The 19,078-nt window shown below is 46.6% G+C and overlaps 1 protein-coding gene across 3 annotated transcripts in view; it reads left to right on the forward strand.

Annotated features, from left to right (window-relative positions):
* Window positions 1-7,716, forward strand: part of PHF20L1 (PHD finger protein 20 like 1) — a 65,380-nt gene extending 57,664 nt beyond the window's left edge. For all 3 annotated transcript variants that reach the window (XM_081949862.1, XM_081949860.1, XM_081949861.1), the window contains 2 exons: window positions 4,784-4,949; window positions 5,649-7,716. In XM_081949862.1, the coding sequence (XP_081805988.1) occupies window positions 4,784-4,949; window positions 5,649-5,791 (309 nt within the window). In that variant the 3' untranslated portion in view covers window positions 5,792-7,716. The remainder of the gene's footprint in view (window positions 1-4,783; window positions 4,950-5,648) is intronic.
* Window positions 7,717-19,078: the final 11,362 nt, after the last annotated feature.

Genomic DNA, 19,078 nt, shown 5'->3' on the forward strand with positions numbered 1-19,078 from the left:
ATGGGATCATCCATAGAATCCCTTCCAGCTGGAGATCTGAATTTAATAATGATAGAACTTTGGGATGACTTACCGTATTTTTCGGAGTATAAGATGCACCTTTTTTCCTCAAAAAAGAGGGTGAAAGTCTGGGTGTGTCATATACAATGAATACAGCATTTTTGGCCTACTGAAACCTCACCCCCTTTGCAAAAATGGACATGCAGAGGGTTTGAGAGGCTTGCAAATTGCTCCTGAGGGCTGGGGAGGGCAAAAGAGAGCCAAAAACAGGGCGTTTTTGCTCCTTTTTGCCCCCCCTCCCCCGGAGCACTCTACAAGCCTCCCAAAGCCTCTAAATGCCCTTCCCCACCCCAAAAAAAAGCCCAGTTTTTGCCCTTCCCCCAGCCCCCAGGAACACTCTACAAGCCTTCCAAAGCCTCTGCATCCCCCCCCTTTTTTTTGCAAAAAACAGTCCATTTTTTGCTCGTTTTTGCCCCCCACCCCCCAGGAGCACTCTACAAACTTCACAAAGCTCTGCATGCCCCCCCCTTGTTTTTTTTTTTTCAAAAAATGAGGCGTGCAGAGGGTTTGGGAGGCCTGCAGAGCGCAAAAACTTTTTAAAATTTACCTCTTCAAAATCCGAAAAATAGTCCGAAAGATACAGTAGCTCTTAACATTTTTATGGTAGAAGCAGAAGTCTATTAGAGGTTTAGCTTTGCCCCATAATAAGGTTCAGGTTCACTAGTATTTTTAGGTCAGTCACCCATAAACCTTTCCTAAAAACTCATTCCTTCAAGTAGGAGCCAGAAAAAGACGAATGCATTTCAAAGGTCTTCCGCTGGGCCATTCCTTTGATCTCCATGATTTTAAAATTGCCATACATCTATCTATCTTTGTTTATTCCAATGTCATTGGGGGGGTGGGGGTCACCATGCCAGGGTAAAGGAGAGGGAGGGCTTGTTTGTTTTGTTTTACAGTAGACCAGGGGTGTCCAAACTTGGGAACTTTAAGACTTGGGGATTTCAATTCCCAGAATTCCCCAGCCAGCCGGCTGGAGAATTCTGGGAGTTGAAGTCCACAAGTCTTAAAGTTCCCAAGTTTGGACACCCCTGCAGTAGACTTTTCTCAATCACGGCGGTATTCTGACATCACTAGCTTTTTATCTTTCTAGATCAAGAGTATCAAAACTCGATTTCTTTTTTTTTTCTTCAAATTTTATTAACAAACATGTAAAATGCACACACACAAAACTTAGACATACAACACATTTACACAATGCAATACAAACAGGAGCTTCCTGTTCTTTCTAGTAGCAATTATCAATCGATATTGCTCATCTTATATTATTTCCCCTTCTATTGTATTTCATTTGGATTTCACCATTCATAACTCTCTTGTTTTACTCATAACTCTTATTTTTGAGTTTTGTAATATTCCTTCATTGATTCTTGTTTCTTTCCTCCATCCACCTATACCATTTATCCCATATCTGGTAGAATTCTGATTCTTCTTTTCCCTGAATTTCTTCAGTTAATTTGTCCATTTCAGCACAGTCCATAACCTTTCTTATTATTTCATCTTCGCTTGGACTTAGTTTGTTTTTCCATTTCTGGGCAAAAGCAATCCTTGCCGCCGTAATTATAAACTCGATTTCATTGCGGGCCGCATCAGGGTTCTGTTTGACCTTGGGGGGTCGGGGTCCAGGTTGAGGTCAGTTGTGGGGTGGATGGGGGGAGCCGGTGGTGGCCTGAGCACTCTGCCAGCTAAAACGGACTCCCGGGCTCCATTTTCGGCTGCAACAACCTCCTACAACCCTCTGCTTGCAAAAACGGAGTTGGGGGGGGGGGGGGGGACATACACGGCCCTCACCAGCTCTGTTTCTGCCTGCGACGACCTCCTGCAAGCCTCTGTCAGCGAAAAAGGAGCTTTTTTGGGTGGGGGTGGCTGCATGCAGCTTTTGCTGACAGAAGCACCATTTTAAGACAAACGCACATTTTAAGTTTTTCTTCCCTCTCAATCCCTCCAGGCAAGTGGTGGGAGCAGTTACGTTGTGGAATTGGTACAAACAAGTCTTCTCTGATTCATGAATTGGGCCTTGGAATGGGGGAGCATGGGAAGGAGGAAAAGAGAAAGAGAGAGAAAAATATGAATCAAAGAATGATTGATTCTCTTCCTACATTTGATCAGGCATTACAGAATTTAGTGGAAAGCTTGAGGGTTGCTGTGGATTTGGGCCATCAATTTTTATATAACTCAGAAGGTTGAGAGGGACCACTTCATGAGCCTTGACAATCACACTGCTCCCATTGTGTTGTTTCCACATGGTTGGAAATCTGAATTAGCAAAACCTTGGATGGATTTCTTATTTCTGTCACTGTTCACTGGTATGTGAAGAACCTTTACAGTCAGCAAGAAATACCTGAGCTAATATTTCTGAATAACCGGAACTGTGCAAAAAACCATCTTCTTCTGCCGTTCTATCGGCATGTAGGCCGCAGCTTTAAAAAAACGACCCCAAAAGCAGCTGCCAAAAAAGCCAACACCGTTCTAGGCTGCATCAACAGAGGGATAGAATCAAGATCACGTGAAGTGTTAATGCCACTTTATAAGGCCTTGGTAAGGCCACACTTGGAATACTGCATTCAGTTTTGGTCACCACAATGCAGAAAAGATGTGGAGACTCTAGAAAGAGTGCAGAGAAGAGCAACAAAGATGATTAGGTTACTGGAGGCTGAAACGTATGAAGAACGGTTGCAGGAACTGGGTATATCTAGTTTAATAGAAAGAAGGACTAGGGGAGACATGATAGCAGTGTTCCAATATCTCAGGGGTTGCCACAAAGAAGAGGGAGTTAAACTATTCTCCAAGGCACCTGAGGGTAGAAAAAGAAGCAATGGGTGGAAACTAATCAAGGAGAGAAGCAACTTAGAACTGAGGAGAAATTTTCTGACAGAACAATTAATCAGTGGAACAGAAGTTGCCTCCAGAAGTTGTGAATGCCCCAACACTGGAAGTCTTTAAGAAGATATTGGATAGTCATTTGTCTGAAACGGTATAGGGTTTCCTGCCTAGGCAGGGGGTTGGACTAGAAGACCTCCAAGGTCCCTTCCCACTCTGCTATTGTATTGCATTAAAAATTATCTATATATGTGGCGAACATTAAATAAGTGAGTTAGTCCTCAATTAAGCATCTGCATGACTTCAGGAAATATCAAAATTGGCAGAGGATTCATTTTTCCTAGAATGTATTCAGAATGTTGGTTGTCAACCCAATTTGCTGAGAAATCCCCGGGATCTTGAATCTGTCAAGTACTATAAGTAGTCCTCAACTTATGACCACAGTTGAGCCCAAACTTTCCGTTGCTAACCAAAGGCAGTTGTTAAGTGATTTTTATCCCATTGTATGATCTTTCTTCTCACAGTCGTTAAGCGAACCACAGCAGTTGTGAAGTTAGTAGCAAGTTGTTAAATGAATCTGGCTTCTCCATTGACTTTGCTTGTCAGAAGGTGGCAAAAATGTCCCCCTCCCCCTCCTCCAAAAAAAAGACAACTGGATTTTCTTGTGCTTTTTTCCTTTGAAAATGTTTCACTTCTCATCCAAGGAGATTCTTTCATTCTTCAGTTCTAACTGAAGCTTCTAGCTTCTTCTGACTGAAGAAGCTTCTTGGATGAGACTCGTTTTGAAAGGGAAAAAATAACACACTAAAAAAGCCCAGCTGCCTTTTGGAAAAAACATTTGCGGGACAACCGTGACCTGGATGACTGAGAATCTTCGTAGTCACAAAAGCTGATCACGTGACCCTGGGGCACTGAAACTGTCATAAATGCCAGTTGCCAAGCTGCCCAAATTTTGATCACATGACCACGGGGATGCTGCAACAATCATAAGTGTGAAAAATGGTAATAATCTATCGCTATTGTATGTACACTGAGAGCTTATGCAGATGAGACAAATTCCTTGTGTGTCTAATTACACTAGGCCAATAAAGCTAAGCCATGCTATGCTATTCTATTCTATTTGAGATGAGACGAGACTAGACTAGATTATAGAAAGTGTGCAGAGAAGAGCAACAAAAATGATTAGGACTGGACTGGAGGCTAAAACACATAAAGAACAGTTGCTGGAACTGGGTATGTCTAGTTTGATGAAAAGAAGGACTTTGGGGTTGACATGATAGCAGTCTTCCAATATCTCAGGGGTTGCCACAAAGAAGAGGGAGTCAAACTATTCTCCAAGGCACCTGAGGGTAGAACAAGAAGCAATGGTTGGAAACTAATCAAGGAGAGAAGCAACTTAGAACTGAGGAGAAATTTCCTGACAGTTAGAACAATTAATCAGTGGAACAACTTGCCTCCAGAAGTTGTGAATGCCCCAACACTGGAAGTCTTTAAGAAGATATTGGATAGCCATCTGTCTGAAATGGTGTAGGGTTTCATGTCGAAGCAGGGGGTTGGACTAGAAGACCTCCAAGGTCCCTTCCAATTCTGTTATTCTATTCTATCTTATCCTATCCTATCCCATCCCTATCCTATCAGTTTTTGTAGGGCTGTTGTAACTTCAAACGTTCTCTAAATGAATGGTTGTAAGTTGAGGACTTCCTGTGCTGTGCTTTATGATTTTCATGATGAATGCCGTTAACTGATTCTCTTTGCAATGGAGGAATTGCCTTAGTTGACTCTCCGTTTCTGCCGAGTCATTCGGAAGCAGCAATTCTCTTTTGTCTCCCTGCAAAGGCCACTAGAGGGTCACCGATGTTGTAGAATTGTTTTGATAACCTGGTTCTCTTTTGCGGTCACTGCACAGAAGCATTCAGCCGAAGGGAACACCGTCTTTGTATTCAACGAAAAAAGAGGAGCCGAGGAACATGTGGACGCTCGTCTTCAGTGGCAGCTAAACCTCCTTACCCACATAGAAAACACGCAGAACGAAGTCACTAGTCGAATGGACCTGATTGAGAAGGAAGTCGACGGTAACTATTTTGAAGGCTCAGCTTAATGCTGTCATTCTCTCTTTCCCAAACTCTTTTATCTGGGTAGCAAAAAGAGGCATAAAATGTGCTGGGAAAAATACATTTGGGATTTTTAGCTCAAGAGCCAAAGACACGGGTGTTGGTCAGGTGTTGGCCAAGTTCCTTATCTCACCTGACTTTTACATTTAAAAACATCTAGCTATAAAATGTCTCATTTGATTTTGATCCCATCTTTATTGTTTTTCATGAGTAACTCAAGGTGGTGAACATATCCAACACACATTCCTCTTCCTATTGTCCCCAAAACAACAGTCTTGTGAGGTGGTTTGGGCTCTGAGAGAGTGACTAGGAAGCCACCCAGCAGCTTACATGGATGGCTTAAGCGGGACTAGAACTCACTGTCTCCTAGTGATTGGCCCAAGGTCACTTAGTAGGCTTGAGGGTGCCTGTGGCCCGAGCACTCTGCCAGCAAAAATGGAGCTCGGGAGGCTGTGATGGCCTCCTGCAACCCTCCCGAGCTCCATTTACGCTGGCAGAGGCACCGGGGGCCGGTCCTTTGCTGTTTCTGATCTGGCCCGCGGCTCTTGAGTTTGACACCCCTATTCTAAGTCCCGGAGTAGATCAAGAGATCACCGTGCATAATAGGCTTTTCATATCTTTTTCTTTATTTTCTTTCTCCTTTTTTGGCCCCTATTACAGTTTTAGAAAGCTGGCTTGATTTCACCGGAGAATTGGAGCCCCCCGACCCCCTCGCCCGTCTGCCTCAGCTCAAACGCCGCATTAAACAGCTCATCACCGACATGAGTAAAGTCCAACAAATTGCCACCCTCTGCTCCGTATGACGAAAGGAAAGATGAAGGAATACACGCAGGCACCCGGGCTCCGACGATGGGTTTCTTCTGATTGACAAGACTCACAAAAGGGTACCTTTTAAAACAAAACAAAAAAACAACACGAAGCCTGAACGCTGTTCCTTATTCTCCGCAAATTCTCTCATTAGGCTGAAAACAACATGCGGTATGATAGGGTAAAGGGAGAAACCTCCCTCGTCAAGGAAGGATTCATACCGGTTTGGTCTGAAAAGCAGGGAAATAAAAAGAAGGTTGTGTTTTTCTGTCCACCTATGAGGGTTTCGGGAGCCTCAAACCCCAGGCATGTTTTTCCTACCTTTTCACACTCATAATATCACGGGAGAAGCCCACAAACTGTTAAAAACGTCATTGCAAAAGTAAGCAGCCGGCCAAAGCAATCTGCATTGGGAGAAGGAATAAATTTTACACAACTTGAGTCCGGATGGTAGAAGGAGGAGATTGAGGCCCAGTTGGTCATTGAACAAAATGCCTGTTTTCCATAGTACTGTAGAGATCCAGGAAAATGAAAAAAGAAAGAAAGAAAAAGAAAAATTTAAAATTCTAGTTTTCCTTTTCAGGAGAAACTGTTGGTTTTTTAAAAAAAATGGTAGCCTCTCTATGAATATTTTTTTAAGCTGAGCCTTCTTTGCATATTGAATCTTACGCTCCGTTTTTAGAAAACCAAACCTTTGGGAAAGTCATGATCAAAAGTGCCAAAAAAAAAGTTTTTAAAGAAACAACAACATTGAAATGGGAGTGTCAGTTGAAGGGGGCCTTCCCCCCCCCCCCCCCAAGACTTCTCATATCGAGTCCTCCATATTGCCAGCATTAACCAGGATGGCATCAAATCCATATTTGGGCAAGCTACAATGAAAAAGTATTGAGGGATGTTGTGTCTATAATGGCTGGATCTGGGCTTCCTCAGCTGGCTTGAGGAATCAAAAGAACATCTAAAACACCAGTGGTTGGCTGTGAAATGGGTCTACTCCCTACCTTTTTATTCTCTGTAACATGAAAGGAAATATGAAATACGAAAGTTGATGCTGCTTTATTCCTGGGAGATACACTTATATGCACGCCAAAAATCTTGGAATAGTCGAGCAATTTGCAAAAAACATGCCATGGTCTGTATAGTCTGTCAGCTATACAGAATCCCAAATAATAAGTTAGGAGCTCCCCTTCTCGAAGGGGTACAGTGCAAATATATCACCTGTTAAAGGATTCACTTATGATTTGGCAAATTGTTAACGAAACCAAAGTCCGCCTAGTTAGCTGGGTTTTTAAATAAAATTCTGGGCCAAGTCCAGATCTTTTAGTTTATCTGCATTATCACTGCACCCAGTGCTATAGTATACCTCTTGAGGTATGCCCATAGGTCTTTGTGCGCTCATATGTGTGTGTATACATATACACACATATATTGTGTGTGGGCGTGCTCCTACACGTTGCATTCTAGGGACATATTTATATTTATATTGACAAGTCCACTTTTCTTACAATAAAAAGGACCTTGGTGACAAAAATATTTAAAATGTTACCTTTTAACGAGCTGTTTCTTAAAATGGGGGAGATGGAGAGAGGGAGAAAGAGAGAAGATTAAAAAAAAAAACAATCTATGTACAGAAATTTGTAAAAAAATAATAATACTTTTTTAAAGAAAATACTAACTCTTCAAGAGAGGCTGCATTATTGAGGGTAGCAAGAGAATATCGAGCTTAAAAGCCTCCCAGACTGTTTCAGTGCTGGCAATATGTATAAAAGTGTGAGAACTACATACATGAAGGACAATAAACTTGAACCTCCACGGGATAAAGAGTACAAGCCACTGTACATTAAATGTATTTAAATTTGCAAATACACTGTCTATATGTAAGGTACTGTATGTAAAGCTGTTTATTAAACTATTCTGCATACCACACCCTCTTTCTGTCTCATTAGTTTGCTTTTCAGAGTATTGAATAAATCCTGAGCATTTCAAGGCGGGCGTTGGGCAGATGTGCTGCAACTGGGGGGGGTGTGGCTTTGAAGACCACCCTCTGGGGTTTTGGTGGGAAGCAAGAATAAAGGTAGAGGTTCCCCTCGCACGTATGTGCTAGTCATTCCCAACTCTAGGGGGGTGATGCTCATCTCCGTTTCAAAACCGAAGAGTCAGCGCTGTCCAAAGATGTCTCTGTGGTCAGCTGGCCGGCATGACTAAACGTCAAAGGGGCACAACACTGTTACTTCCCACCAAAGGTGGTCCCTATTTTTCTACTCACATTTTTACATGCTTTTAAACTGCTAGGTTGGCAGAAGCTGGGACAAGTAACGAGCTCACTCTGTTACACGGCACGCGGGATTCGAACTGCCCACCTTTCTGATTGACAAGCTCAGCGTCTTAGCCACTGAGCCACCCCGTCCCTCAAATCAAAATTCAAATTTTTAATTTGTTAGCTGCTCCCTCTCCACAGGGGACTCGGGGCGGCGTACAATAAAAATATACATGCATACATATAGACGTACAGGTACACACATATACATACATATACATACATGTACATAAATGGAGGAGGTAGTAATCAAACATATATCACATTAATAATAATAATAGAAAATTAAAAATTAGCCATTAAAATCCCATGATAAAATACAATTTAAAAGGACTGTCAGGAGGAGGATAAACTACGGTTGAGCCAGGCCAGATATTTGAAAGAGGTGGGTCTTGAGCTTTACACGGAAGGAGCGGAGATCGGAAGTAATCCTGATGTCAAGGGGGAGGTCATTCCACAGGGCTGGGCCCATCACAGAGAAGGCCCTGCTCCTGGGCGTCGCCCCCCGACACTGTTTAGCAGACGGCACCCGGAGAAGTCCCTCTCTGTGTGAGCGGATTGGTTGTAGGGATGTATGGGGCAGGATACGATCCTGCAAATAACTAGGTCCTATGCCATGGAGCGCTTTAAAGATCGTGATCAAAACCTTGAAACGCACCTGGTAGACCACAGGAAGCCAGTGCAGCTCGCGCAGGAGAGGTGTTACATGGGAGAACCTAGTCCTCCCCATAATCACCCGCGCGGCCGCATTCTGAACCAACTGTAGTCTCCGAGTGCATCTCAAGGGAAGCCCCATGTAGAGAGCATTGCAGTAGTCCAGGCGAGACGTCACTAGCGCATGGGTGACTGTGCGCAAGGCATCCCGGTCCAATAAGGGGCGCAATTGGCACACCAGGCGGACCTGGTGGAACGCCCCCCTTGCCACGGCTGTTACATGGTCATCCATGGACAGCCGGGCATCTAGGAGGACGCCCAAATTGCGCGCCCGTTCCATGGGGGCCAGTTGCTCGCCCCCGATGGCCAGAGATGGAAGCAACTGGTTGAACCGGGGGGCCGGAAGCCACAGCCACTCCGTCTTGGAGGGGTTGAGTTTAAGTCGGTTGTCATCCATCCAGACCCGTACGGCTTCCAAGCACCGGGACATCATTTCGACGGCCTCGTTGGGGTGGTTCGGGGTGGAGATGTACAGCTGAGTGTCATCAGCATACAGATGGTATCCCACCCCAAAACCACGGATGATCTCGCCCAGCGGTTTCATGTATGTGTTGAACAGGAGTGGCGAGAGAACCGACTCCTGTGGAACCCCGCAAGTGAGGGGGCTCAGGGTCGATCTCTGCTCCCCTGCCAACACACGTTGCGTCCGGCCGGAGAGGTAGGAGCCGAACCACCGCAGAACGGTGCCCCTGACTCCCAACCCCCATAGCCGGTGCAACAGGATACCATGGTCGATGGTATCGAAAGCCGCCGAGAGATCTAATAGGACCAGGACAGAGGAACAACCCCTATCTCTGGCCCTCCAGAGATCATCAACCAACGCGACCAAGGCCGTCTCCGTGCTGTGCCCGGGTCGGAAGCCGGACTGGCGCGGGTCTAGATAATCATTCTCCTCCAAGTGACGTGGAAACTGTTGGGCCACCACACTCTCAACAACCTTCGCTAAAAAGGAAAGGTTGGAGACTGGATGATAATTAGCTAGCTCCGTTGGGTCCAGGGAAGGCTTCTTGAGTAGGGGTCTCACAACCGCCTCTTTCAAGGCGGCCGGCAGAGACCCCTCGCCCAACGAAGCGTTCACTAGGCCCAGGAGCCAGTCGCGTGTAACCTCCCAGGATGCCAGTACAAGCCAGGAGGGGCACGGGTCCAATAAACATGTGGTAGGTCGCAGACGTCCACATAACTTGTCCAAATCCTCGATGGCAACTGAGTCAAACTCCTCCCAGAATGGTCTCTCAAGACTTGCCACGGGCGTCTCGACTGGACCACTGAAAGGGACCCATCCCATCCGGATTTGAGCGACTTTGTCCTGCAGATATTTCCCAAACTCCTCTGCTCTGCCCTGCAAAGGGGCTTCCCGCGGCCTCTGAAACAAGAGGGAGCGGGTCACCCGGAACAGGGCGGCAGGGCGGTTATCTGCAGACGCAATAAGAGCGGCACAATGGTGACGTTTGGCCGCTCTTAATGCCACAAGGTACGTCCTTAAATAGGTTCGTCCCTGTGCTCGGTCAAATTCGGAGCGGGAGGATCTCCAACGACTCTCTAGGCGTCTCTTGTGGCGTTTCATCACCCTTAGCTCCTCGGTAAACCAAGGAGCCAGGGTGGTTCGTTGCCGCAGGAGAGGCCGCAGAGGTGCCACCCGGTCAAGGGCCCCGGCAGTCGCACTATTCCATGCGGCTACCAGGTCCTCCACCCGGGGGTGGGTCAGGTCTACAGGAGGTGGCCCAAGCTCCGTCTGGAACTTATCAGGTTCCATCAGGCGCTTGGGGCGGAACCATCTAATGCCTTCCGGCTCCGCCTCCCCGCAACGGGGGGTAGCACCAGGCAAGTCAAGTCGGAGAAGTGAGTGATCCAACCATGACAGGGGAGTGATAGTTAAATCCCCTATTCCCAGATCACTCGTCCACTGGCCAGAGACAAAAACAAGGTCCAACGTGTGGCCCCCCTCGTGGGTAGGGCCCTGAATTAATTGGGTCATGTCCATGGCTGTCATGGAAGCCATGAACTCCCAAACCCCCTCAGACGCTTCTCCCAACGACGGCAAGTTGAAATCCCCCATCACTAAAAGTTTGGGGGTCTCAACCGCCACCGATGCAATCAGCTCGAGGAGTTCAGGCAGGGCCGCTGATGTATAGCGAGGAGCCAGGTACACTATCAGCAGGCCCCACTGCCTCCCTGGGCCCCACCTCACGACAAGGGACTCACACCCGGATGTCTGCGGCACAGTGAACTCTCTCGGCTCTAAGTCTTCCCGGATAATCACTGCTACCCCACCGCCCCTTCCCTGGGCCCGAGGCTGGTGAAATGCTCGATAACCTGGCGGGCACATTTCCACGAGGGGGAGACCTCCCTCGTGGCCCAGCCAGGTCTCAGTTATTCCTGCGAGGTCCGGCTCTCCCTCCAGAATTAGATCGCTGATGAGGGGGGCCTTGTTAACAACAGACCTCGCATTGCATAACAACAGTCTCAGGCCCTGGGTCTGTAGGTCCTGACCACCTAGTATGCGGGGGTTGGTACAAGTGACCGGGTATAACCAGCACCCCCGGTCTCCAAACCGACTCCGAGTTCTTAATCTGTCCTCGCACCCGCCCCTCCCCACGACCGTTGATATCAGAGAGCCCTGTAATGGAATGCTGTCTTCCGTCTCCTCCCCCGCTCAGCTCCCTCCTCTTTCGACCACACCTAACCGCCTGGCTCTGTAAGAATACAAGAATATTATGGTATAATAATATAAGAAGTAAGAATACAGCACCGTAATTAGGTACTAGGAATAAAGGAAGTCCTCGGCGTGCGACTGTAATGTAAGTTTGTCCATTACCGTCTCCAAATGGGTCCGTCATTCGACCAACCTGATTTTGCAGCATTTTTTTTTCAGTTTACCATTTATAAAATATTGTAAAATAACAAAATACAAAAGTAAATAGAAAAGCAGGGGGAGGGGGAGGGGGAGGGGGAAGAGAAGTAAGGAAGGATAAGAAAGAAAGAAAAAAAACATTGACTTCCGTCTTTTTCTGTTGCAGTAAAATAAGACGTTAACATCAAATCACAGCTTTTTGTTTTTTCATCATAATACGAACAAGCCTTTTCTGTAAAGATCTATCAATCTACTTGGTAAAACCCAAAGTCAAAGTTTCATTCTTTTCCACTTTAAGCACGAAGTTCAGAATCGGTCTCCCAAGTGGAAGCAAAAGTCCTTAATGTTCTAAAGGGAGGTTCACACGGTAAGCTACACCAGTTTCTTCTGGATACTGAGCGAGATTTAACGGAAGCAAGCCGGCAGCGGCAGCAGCTGTAACCCACCCTAGTTATACGTTTAAGGCTAGCTGTATGGTTTTTCCTGAGCTGGGTTTTTTTTGTGTGTGTGTTTTCACACAAAAATAGGACTCCCGCCTCATTTGCTTATTCTTTTCCCTAGAGAAGTTGACCTTATGCTTTCAATTTTTATTCTCTTTTCATTCAGTGGCCAAGTTCAGTAGGCATTGGCCTCTAAAATATCTGGATTGGTGGGGGTCCCTCTCCCCCCCAAAAAAAGTTCACAATTTTATCCGAACCAGTTCAGGATTTAAAAGGATTGTACGTGACGCAAACGTTAGTTATATTAAGCCTAATCTTATTTGCTGAAAAGAGAGTTTTCTTCAGCAATTCTACGGATACAAATAAGTTTCATGCTGGTGAATGGGAAAGTTTGAGAGAGTAGATTTCTAATCTGGTTTTAAATGACAATGGAATCTTTTTTCTCTCCTTTTCCCTGGAGTCACAAAATCAAAATTTCTATTTTCTGGGTCTCGATTTCCTTCCTGTCATCTTCCCCCTGCTGCATTTTCATGGTATTCTACTGTTAGCTCATATGTGTTCACGCTGGGAAAAAAAATCCCTTGCAGAACCTTCCTGCTGGGGAGATGTTGGTCTGTGGGGAACCAACTTTCCCTTGAGGTGCAAAATAGTCTGTCTCTTCAGAATCTTCCTAGTGAAGAATATCTTTGACCATATCAAAACTTTGCATTTATAAAATGCCAAGCTGGATAAGGTATAAAATGCTTCAGAGTTGTAGTACATCTATCTCATCTATCTATCTATCTATCTATCTATCTATCTATCTATCTATCTATCTATCTATCTATCTATCTATCTATCTATCTATCTCTAGAAAGAGTGCAGAGAAGAGCAACAAAGATAATTAGGGGACTGGAGACTAAAACATGAAGAACAGTTGCAGGAACTGGGTATGTCTAGTTTAATTAAAAGAAGGATTACGGGAGACATGATAGCAGAGTTCCAGTATCTCAGAGGTTGCCACAAAGAAGAGGGAGTCAAACTATTCTCCAAGGCACCTGAGTGTAGAACAAGAAGCAATGGGTGGAAACTAATCAAAGAGAGAAGCAACTTAGAACTGAGGAGAAAATTCCTGACAGTTAGAACAATTAATCAGTGGAACAGAAGTTGCCTCCAGAAGTTGTGAATGCCCCAACACTGGAAGTCTTTAAGAAGATGTTGGATAGCCGTTTGTCTGAAACGGTATAGGGTTTCCTGCCTAGGCAGGGGGTTGGACTAGAAGACCTCCAAGGTCCCTTTCAACTCTGCTATTGTATAAAACGGAGCCCGGGAGAGACTTCTTTTCTCTGGCAGAGGGCTGCAGGACATCGAGCTGGCCATGCCCACTCCAGCTACGTCTACTGCCCCTCCCCAGGTCAAACACAACCCTGATGCGTCTCTCAATGAAATTGTTTGACATCCCTGAATTAAACTAATTTATTGCCAATTATGCCTATGCACAGGACTCTTCTCAACCAATAATCAACACCTGTTTGGGTCCATGGAATTCAAGGGAGATTGGATTTACATCACTTGTGACTATTTAGGGATTCTAGACTAATCCCTGGTTTAATTCCAGCCCCCATTTCTGTCACTGCCTATATAGTTAAATATGTATTTCTTGGTCTTATATGTACAGGTAGTCCTTCAACTTACACCATTCATTTAGTGACTGTTCAAAGTTAATGCAAAAGTGAGGACTATTATTTTATATTTAATGACCACTGCAGCTTCATGGTCACTTAATCAAAATGTATACCTCAAAAACTGTTCATGTATTTATGACGGTTACAAAAACTTTTTACTATTGGTTCTGTGGGCGTAGTGTGGCTTGGTGGGCGTGGCTTGGTGGGCGTGGCAGGGGAAGGATACTGCAAAATCCCCATTCTATCCTGATCAGCTGGGACTCGGGAGAAAGATAATAGATGGGGCGGGGCCAGCCAGAGGTGGTATTTACTGGTTCTCCGAACTACTCAAAATTTCCGCTACCGGTTCTCCAGAACTGATCAGAACCTGCTGAATCCCACCTCTGGTTACAGTGTCCCACAGTCACGAAATCCCCTTTTGTAACCTTGAGACTGTCAGACCTTATTTCGATGGCGGCGTTTTTTTTGAAACCCTTGACAGAGACGAGCAAAGTCAATGGGGAAGCCAGGTTCACTTAACAAATGTGTTACTAATTTAACAGCTGCAGCCATTCACTTAACAACGGTGCCAAACGAAAGGTCGTAAAACGGGGCAAACCCCCCCACCTTCACAACAACCTCACTTAGCCATGGAAATTTTGGGGGAAAAAACCCCTCCATGGCGGTCGTAAGTCGAGGACTTCCTTTATACCGTATGGTTTTGTTTTTTTAAAAAAGAAAATTCCTATCTCGCCTTTCATTCCAGTAAAGTGTTTAGAAGGGCAACGGAGAATGAAAAAGCGAAGACATTGAAACGGGGGCTAATTGCGTGACCCAACTTGATGGCTCTTGAAATGGTCTGCGTCACTGACCCCCTCAAGAGCCCGGTCTTCCATTTCATAAGTGAAAAGTTATTTGAGGGGCGGCAGCTATAAAACACTGGTGGAGAACTTCCCCAGAGTGTAAGTTGGAGGCCTTTCCCTTGCGAGGGAGACAATCCCTCTGCATCCCAAAATGAGGTCCTTGCTGTTCACCGTCTTCCTTTGCCTTACCGAGAGAGCGCTGGCCAGCATCTTTGGTAAGTAAAGAGGTACCTCTTTCTTTGCAGGTGCCTTACCTTTAGAATAAAACTAATGGAAAAATTTTTTTTGCACCAACAATTAGAATACATGGATTGTGGGGATAAATTTATAAACACGATCAGAGCAATTTATACAAACCAAAAAACCAAAGTAATAATCAATGGTGAAGTAACACAAAGTATTGTAATCCAGAAAGGTACAAGACAAGGTTGTCCCCTATATCCCCCCCTGTTCTTTATACTAACCCTAGAAGTACTAGCCAGGAATATACGTAAAGAGGTACAGATAAAGGGACTAGAAATCAAAAAGGAACAATTTAAGTTACAGGCCTTTGCGGACAATCTAGTGTTTGTGTTAGAAGATCCTATAAAGTCTGGTACGAAACTCATTGAGGAAATGACAGAGTATGGGAAAATAGCGGGTTTAAAGACCAAAATGCTGACTAAAAATATGACATCAAAAGCAAAAGAGGAGTTAACGAAGAAATTGGGTATCCAAATTGTCAAAAAAGTTAAATATCTTGGTATATATTTATCTGCGAGGTGTGTGACCATCAAAGAAGATAATTATACTAATTTGATTAATAAAACTAAGTAAGATCTAGAAAGGTGGAAAAACCTACAACTGTCCCTGATGGGCAGGATCGCAGTTATAAAAATGAATATATTACCAAAATTTCTTTTCCTATTTCAGAATATTCCCATCAAATTAGAAAAAGATGTCTTCAAGGATTTGAATCAATTGGTTTCGAAATTTATTTGGCAGGGAAGAAAACCAAGAATAAAACTTAAGGCTATGCAAGACACTAAGGAAAAGGGAGGATTTGGTGTACCAGATTGGGAACTCTATTATACTGCGGCCATACTAAGATGGCTAAGGGAATGGATAATGCTGAAAACAGTGACGTGCGGGCAGGGGAGGCAGGGGAGGCAGGGGAGGCAGGGCCTCACCTCTCTTCATGAAATAATAGTATATAATATTATATACTATATATATATATAATATTATAATATTATATACATTTGTCCGGCCGCGCCTGGGAGCTGCGGAGGCAGAAATGTTGTCGGCGCTTCCGGATGACGAAGGCACGCAAACACGCATCTACCCAGCTGTCTTTTCCAGCTACCTAGCGCTCTTTTCCACCGATCGGGCACGTTGTGCGCGCAAGAAGGAAAAGTCCGCGGCGAAGCCCTTGTCGCCCCGAGCTCTTGTTTGCACTTCCCCCCCTTTTTCTTCGTTCCATCCCGCTCCGGCTCTGGAAGGGCCAGCGAGGTTGGCTCCAGCCGAGATCGAGAGGGAGGAGAGGAGGGGGTAGCTGCGGGCTACCTTCTGGCCAAATGCGCACGAAAAGCGTGCGCGATCGGTGGAAAAGAGCGCTAGGTAGCTGGAAAAGACAGCTGGGTACAGATGCGTGTTTGCGTGCCTCTCTCCTCAGCCCCAAAGCTCTGTCCGCGTGACTCACTTCCAAGGCGGTGGCTGGAGAGGCGCGCAAGAACGGCGAGCGGTTTCCCACCAAAGCGGCGTTCTGCGCACAAGAAGGCGCTGCCGGAGGACAAAGGCATGCAAACACGCATCTACCCAGCTGTCTTTTCCAGCTACCTAGCGCTCTTTTCCACCGATCGCGCACATTGTGCGCGCAAGAAGGAAAAGTCCGTGGCGAAGCCCTTGTCGCCCCGAGCTCTTGTTTGCACTTCCCCCCCTTTTTCTTCGCTCCATCCCGCTCCAGCTCTGGAAGGGCCAGCGAGGTTGGCTCCAGCCGAGATCGAGAGGGAGGAGAGGAGGGGGTAGCTGCAGGCTACCTTCCGGCCAAATGCGCACGAAAAGCGTGCGCGATCGGTGGTAAAGAGCGCTAGGTAGCTGGAAAAGACAGCTGGGTACAGATGCGTGTTTGCGTGCCTCTCTCCTCAGCCCCAAAGCTCCGTCCGCGCGACTCACTTCCAAGGCGGTGGCTGGAGAGGCACGCAAGAACGGTGAGCGGTTTCCCACCAAAGCGGCATTATGCGCGCAAGAAGGCGCTGCCGGAGGATAAAGGCACGCAAACACGCATCTACCCAGCTGTCTTTTCCAGCTACCTAGCACTCTTTTCCACCGATCGCGCACGCTTTTTGTGCGCATTTGGCCGGAAGGTAGCCTGCAGCTACCCCCTCCTCTCCTCCCTCTCGATCTTGGCTGGAGCCAACCTCGCCGGCCCTTCCAGAGCCAGAGCGGGATGGAGCGAAGAAAAAGGGGGGAGAAGTGCAAACAAGAGCTCGGGGCGACAAGAGCTTCGCCACGAACTTTTCCTTCTTGCGCGCACAACGTGCGCGATCGGTGGAAAAGAGCGCTAGGTAGCTGGAAAAGACAGCTGGGTAGATGCGTGTTTGCATGCCTTTGTCCTCCGGCAGCGCCTTCTTGCGCGCACAACGCCGCTTTGGTGGGAAACCGCTCGCCGTTCTTGCGCTCCTCTCCAGCCACCGCCTTGGAAGTGAGTCGCGCGGACGGAGCTTTGGGGCTGAGGAGAGAGGCACGCAAACATGCATCTACCTAGCGCTCTTTTCCACCGATCGCGCACGCTTTTCGTGCGCATTTGGCCGGAAGGTAGCCCGCAGCTACCCCCTCCTCTCCTCCCTCTCGATCTCGGCTGGAGCCAACCTCGCTGGCCCTTCCAGAGCCGGAGCGGGATGGAGCGAAGAAAAAGGGGGGGAAGTGCAAACAAGAGCTCGGGGCGACAAGGGCTTCGCCCCAGACTTTTCCTTCTTGCGCGCACAACATGCGCGATCGGTGGAAAAGAGCGCTAGGTAGCTGGAAAAGATAGATGGGTAGATGTGTGTTTGCGTCCCTTTGTCCTCCGGCAGCACCTTCTTGCACGCAGAACGCCGCTTTGGTGGGAAACCGCTCGCCGTTCTTGCGCGCCTCTCCAGCCACCGCCTTGGAAGTGAGTCACGCGGACGGAGCTTTGGGGCTGAGGAGAGAGGCAGGGACGGAGGGAGTTGGGGGAGAGGAGCCGCCCCCCTCATCCCGCAGGCAATGGGGAAAGCTTTCCTGAAATGGGGGGGGGGTGTCATGGGAAATAAAAAGGGTGCGCGCTGGGGGGGACGAAGGAGGCTTTGGCGCGCCTTAGAGGCGGGTGGGAAAGCAACGAAAGGGGCAGCGAGGGCGGGCGGTGCCTGCAGGCAGCAAGGCTTGAGCGGGGTGAAAGAGCAGCCCCTTTCGTTGCTTTCCCATTTACCCCGCTCAAGCCTTGCCCGAGGGAGCTGGGGATCGGGCTTTGGGTTGGTGGGAGACCTTGAAGGAGTGGGGGGGGAGGGACTGGCGCAGGTGGAGGAAGCAGTGCTACGCGGATCAGTGCACTCCGCGGTCCCCTTAATGTTCACTCAGGAAGGCGGAGAATGGGACCACGTGTGCTGCACACGTGGTCCCATTCCCCGCCTTCCTGATGACGTCACCAGCCTCCCCAGCCATAACCCTCACTGCACGTCACTGGCTGAAAAATAAAAGATTACTCAAATTGGAAGGCCATGACCTCCAAGCAGGCTGGCATGCCTTCCTCTGGTATGAAAATGGATCTGCACACAAATATTTTAGTAGACATTACATCAGACAATCTCTGTTACTAATATGGAACAAAATTAAACATGACCACTATACTAAAATACCTATTTGGCTATCTATGATGGAAGCATACATACACCCAAATTTAATCAATATGGAAAATATAGTCACATATAAAGAGTTATTGAACAGGCAGGGGGAGATCAAAACTAGATCAGAATTGACATCACTAGGAGTACAAGTAGAATGGTGGTCTTATCTACAGATACAATCAAGGTATGCACAGTATAGGAAAAAACGAAGGTATTGCCAAAGACTACACAATATTAGATAAACTGTTGATACAGACAGAAAACAGACCGATCAAAGTGCTGTATAGATTTTTGTTGGAATATAAACTAGAGGAAGAACATGTCAAAGAAACCATGGTCGCCTGGGTGAAAAGTTTCGGTTACAATGTGGAATTGGCTAAGTGGGAAAAACTTTGGATACTTAATCAGAAACTAACATTGGCTACGGCGTATAAAGAAAAATTTTATAAGATGTTCTATAGATGGCATCTCCCCCCAGCACGGCTTTCCAAAATGTTTAAAAAACTGCCCCCAAATTGTTGGAAGTGTAAAAAAACACCAGGCACTTTCTATCATATGTGGTGGAATGAAGACTACCAATTTATGCTTTCTCCAGTTGAATGAGAGTTGGCTTAAA

This window comes from Natrix helvetica (assembly GCF_964273705.1).
Source record: "Natrix helvetica genome assembly, chromosome: 4".
Lineage (NCBI taxonomy): Eukaryota > Metazoa > Chordata > Lepidosauria > Squamata > Natricidae > Natrix > Natrix helvetica.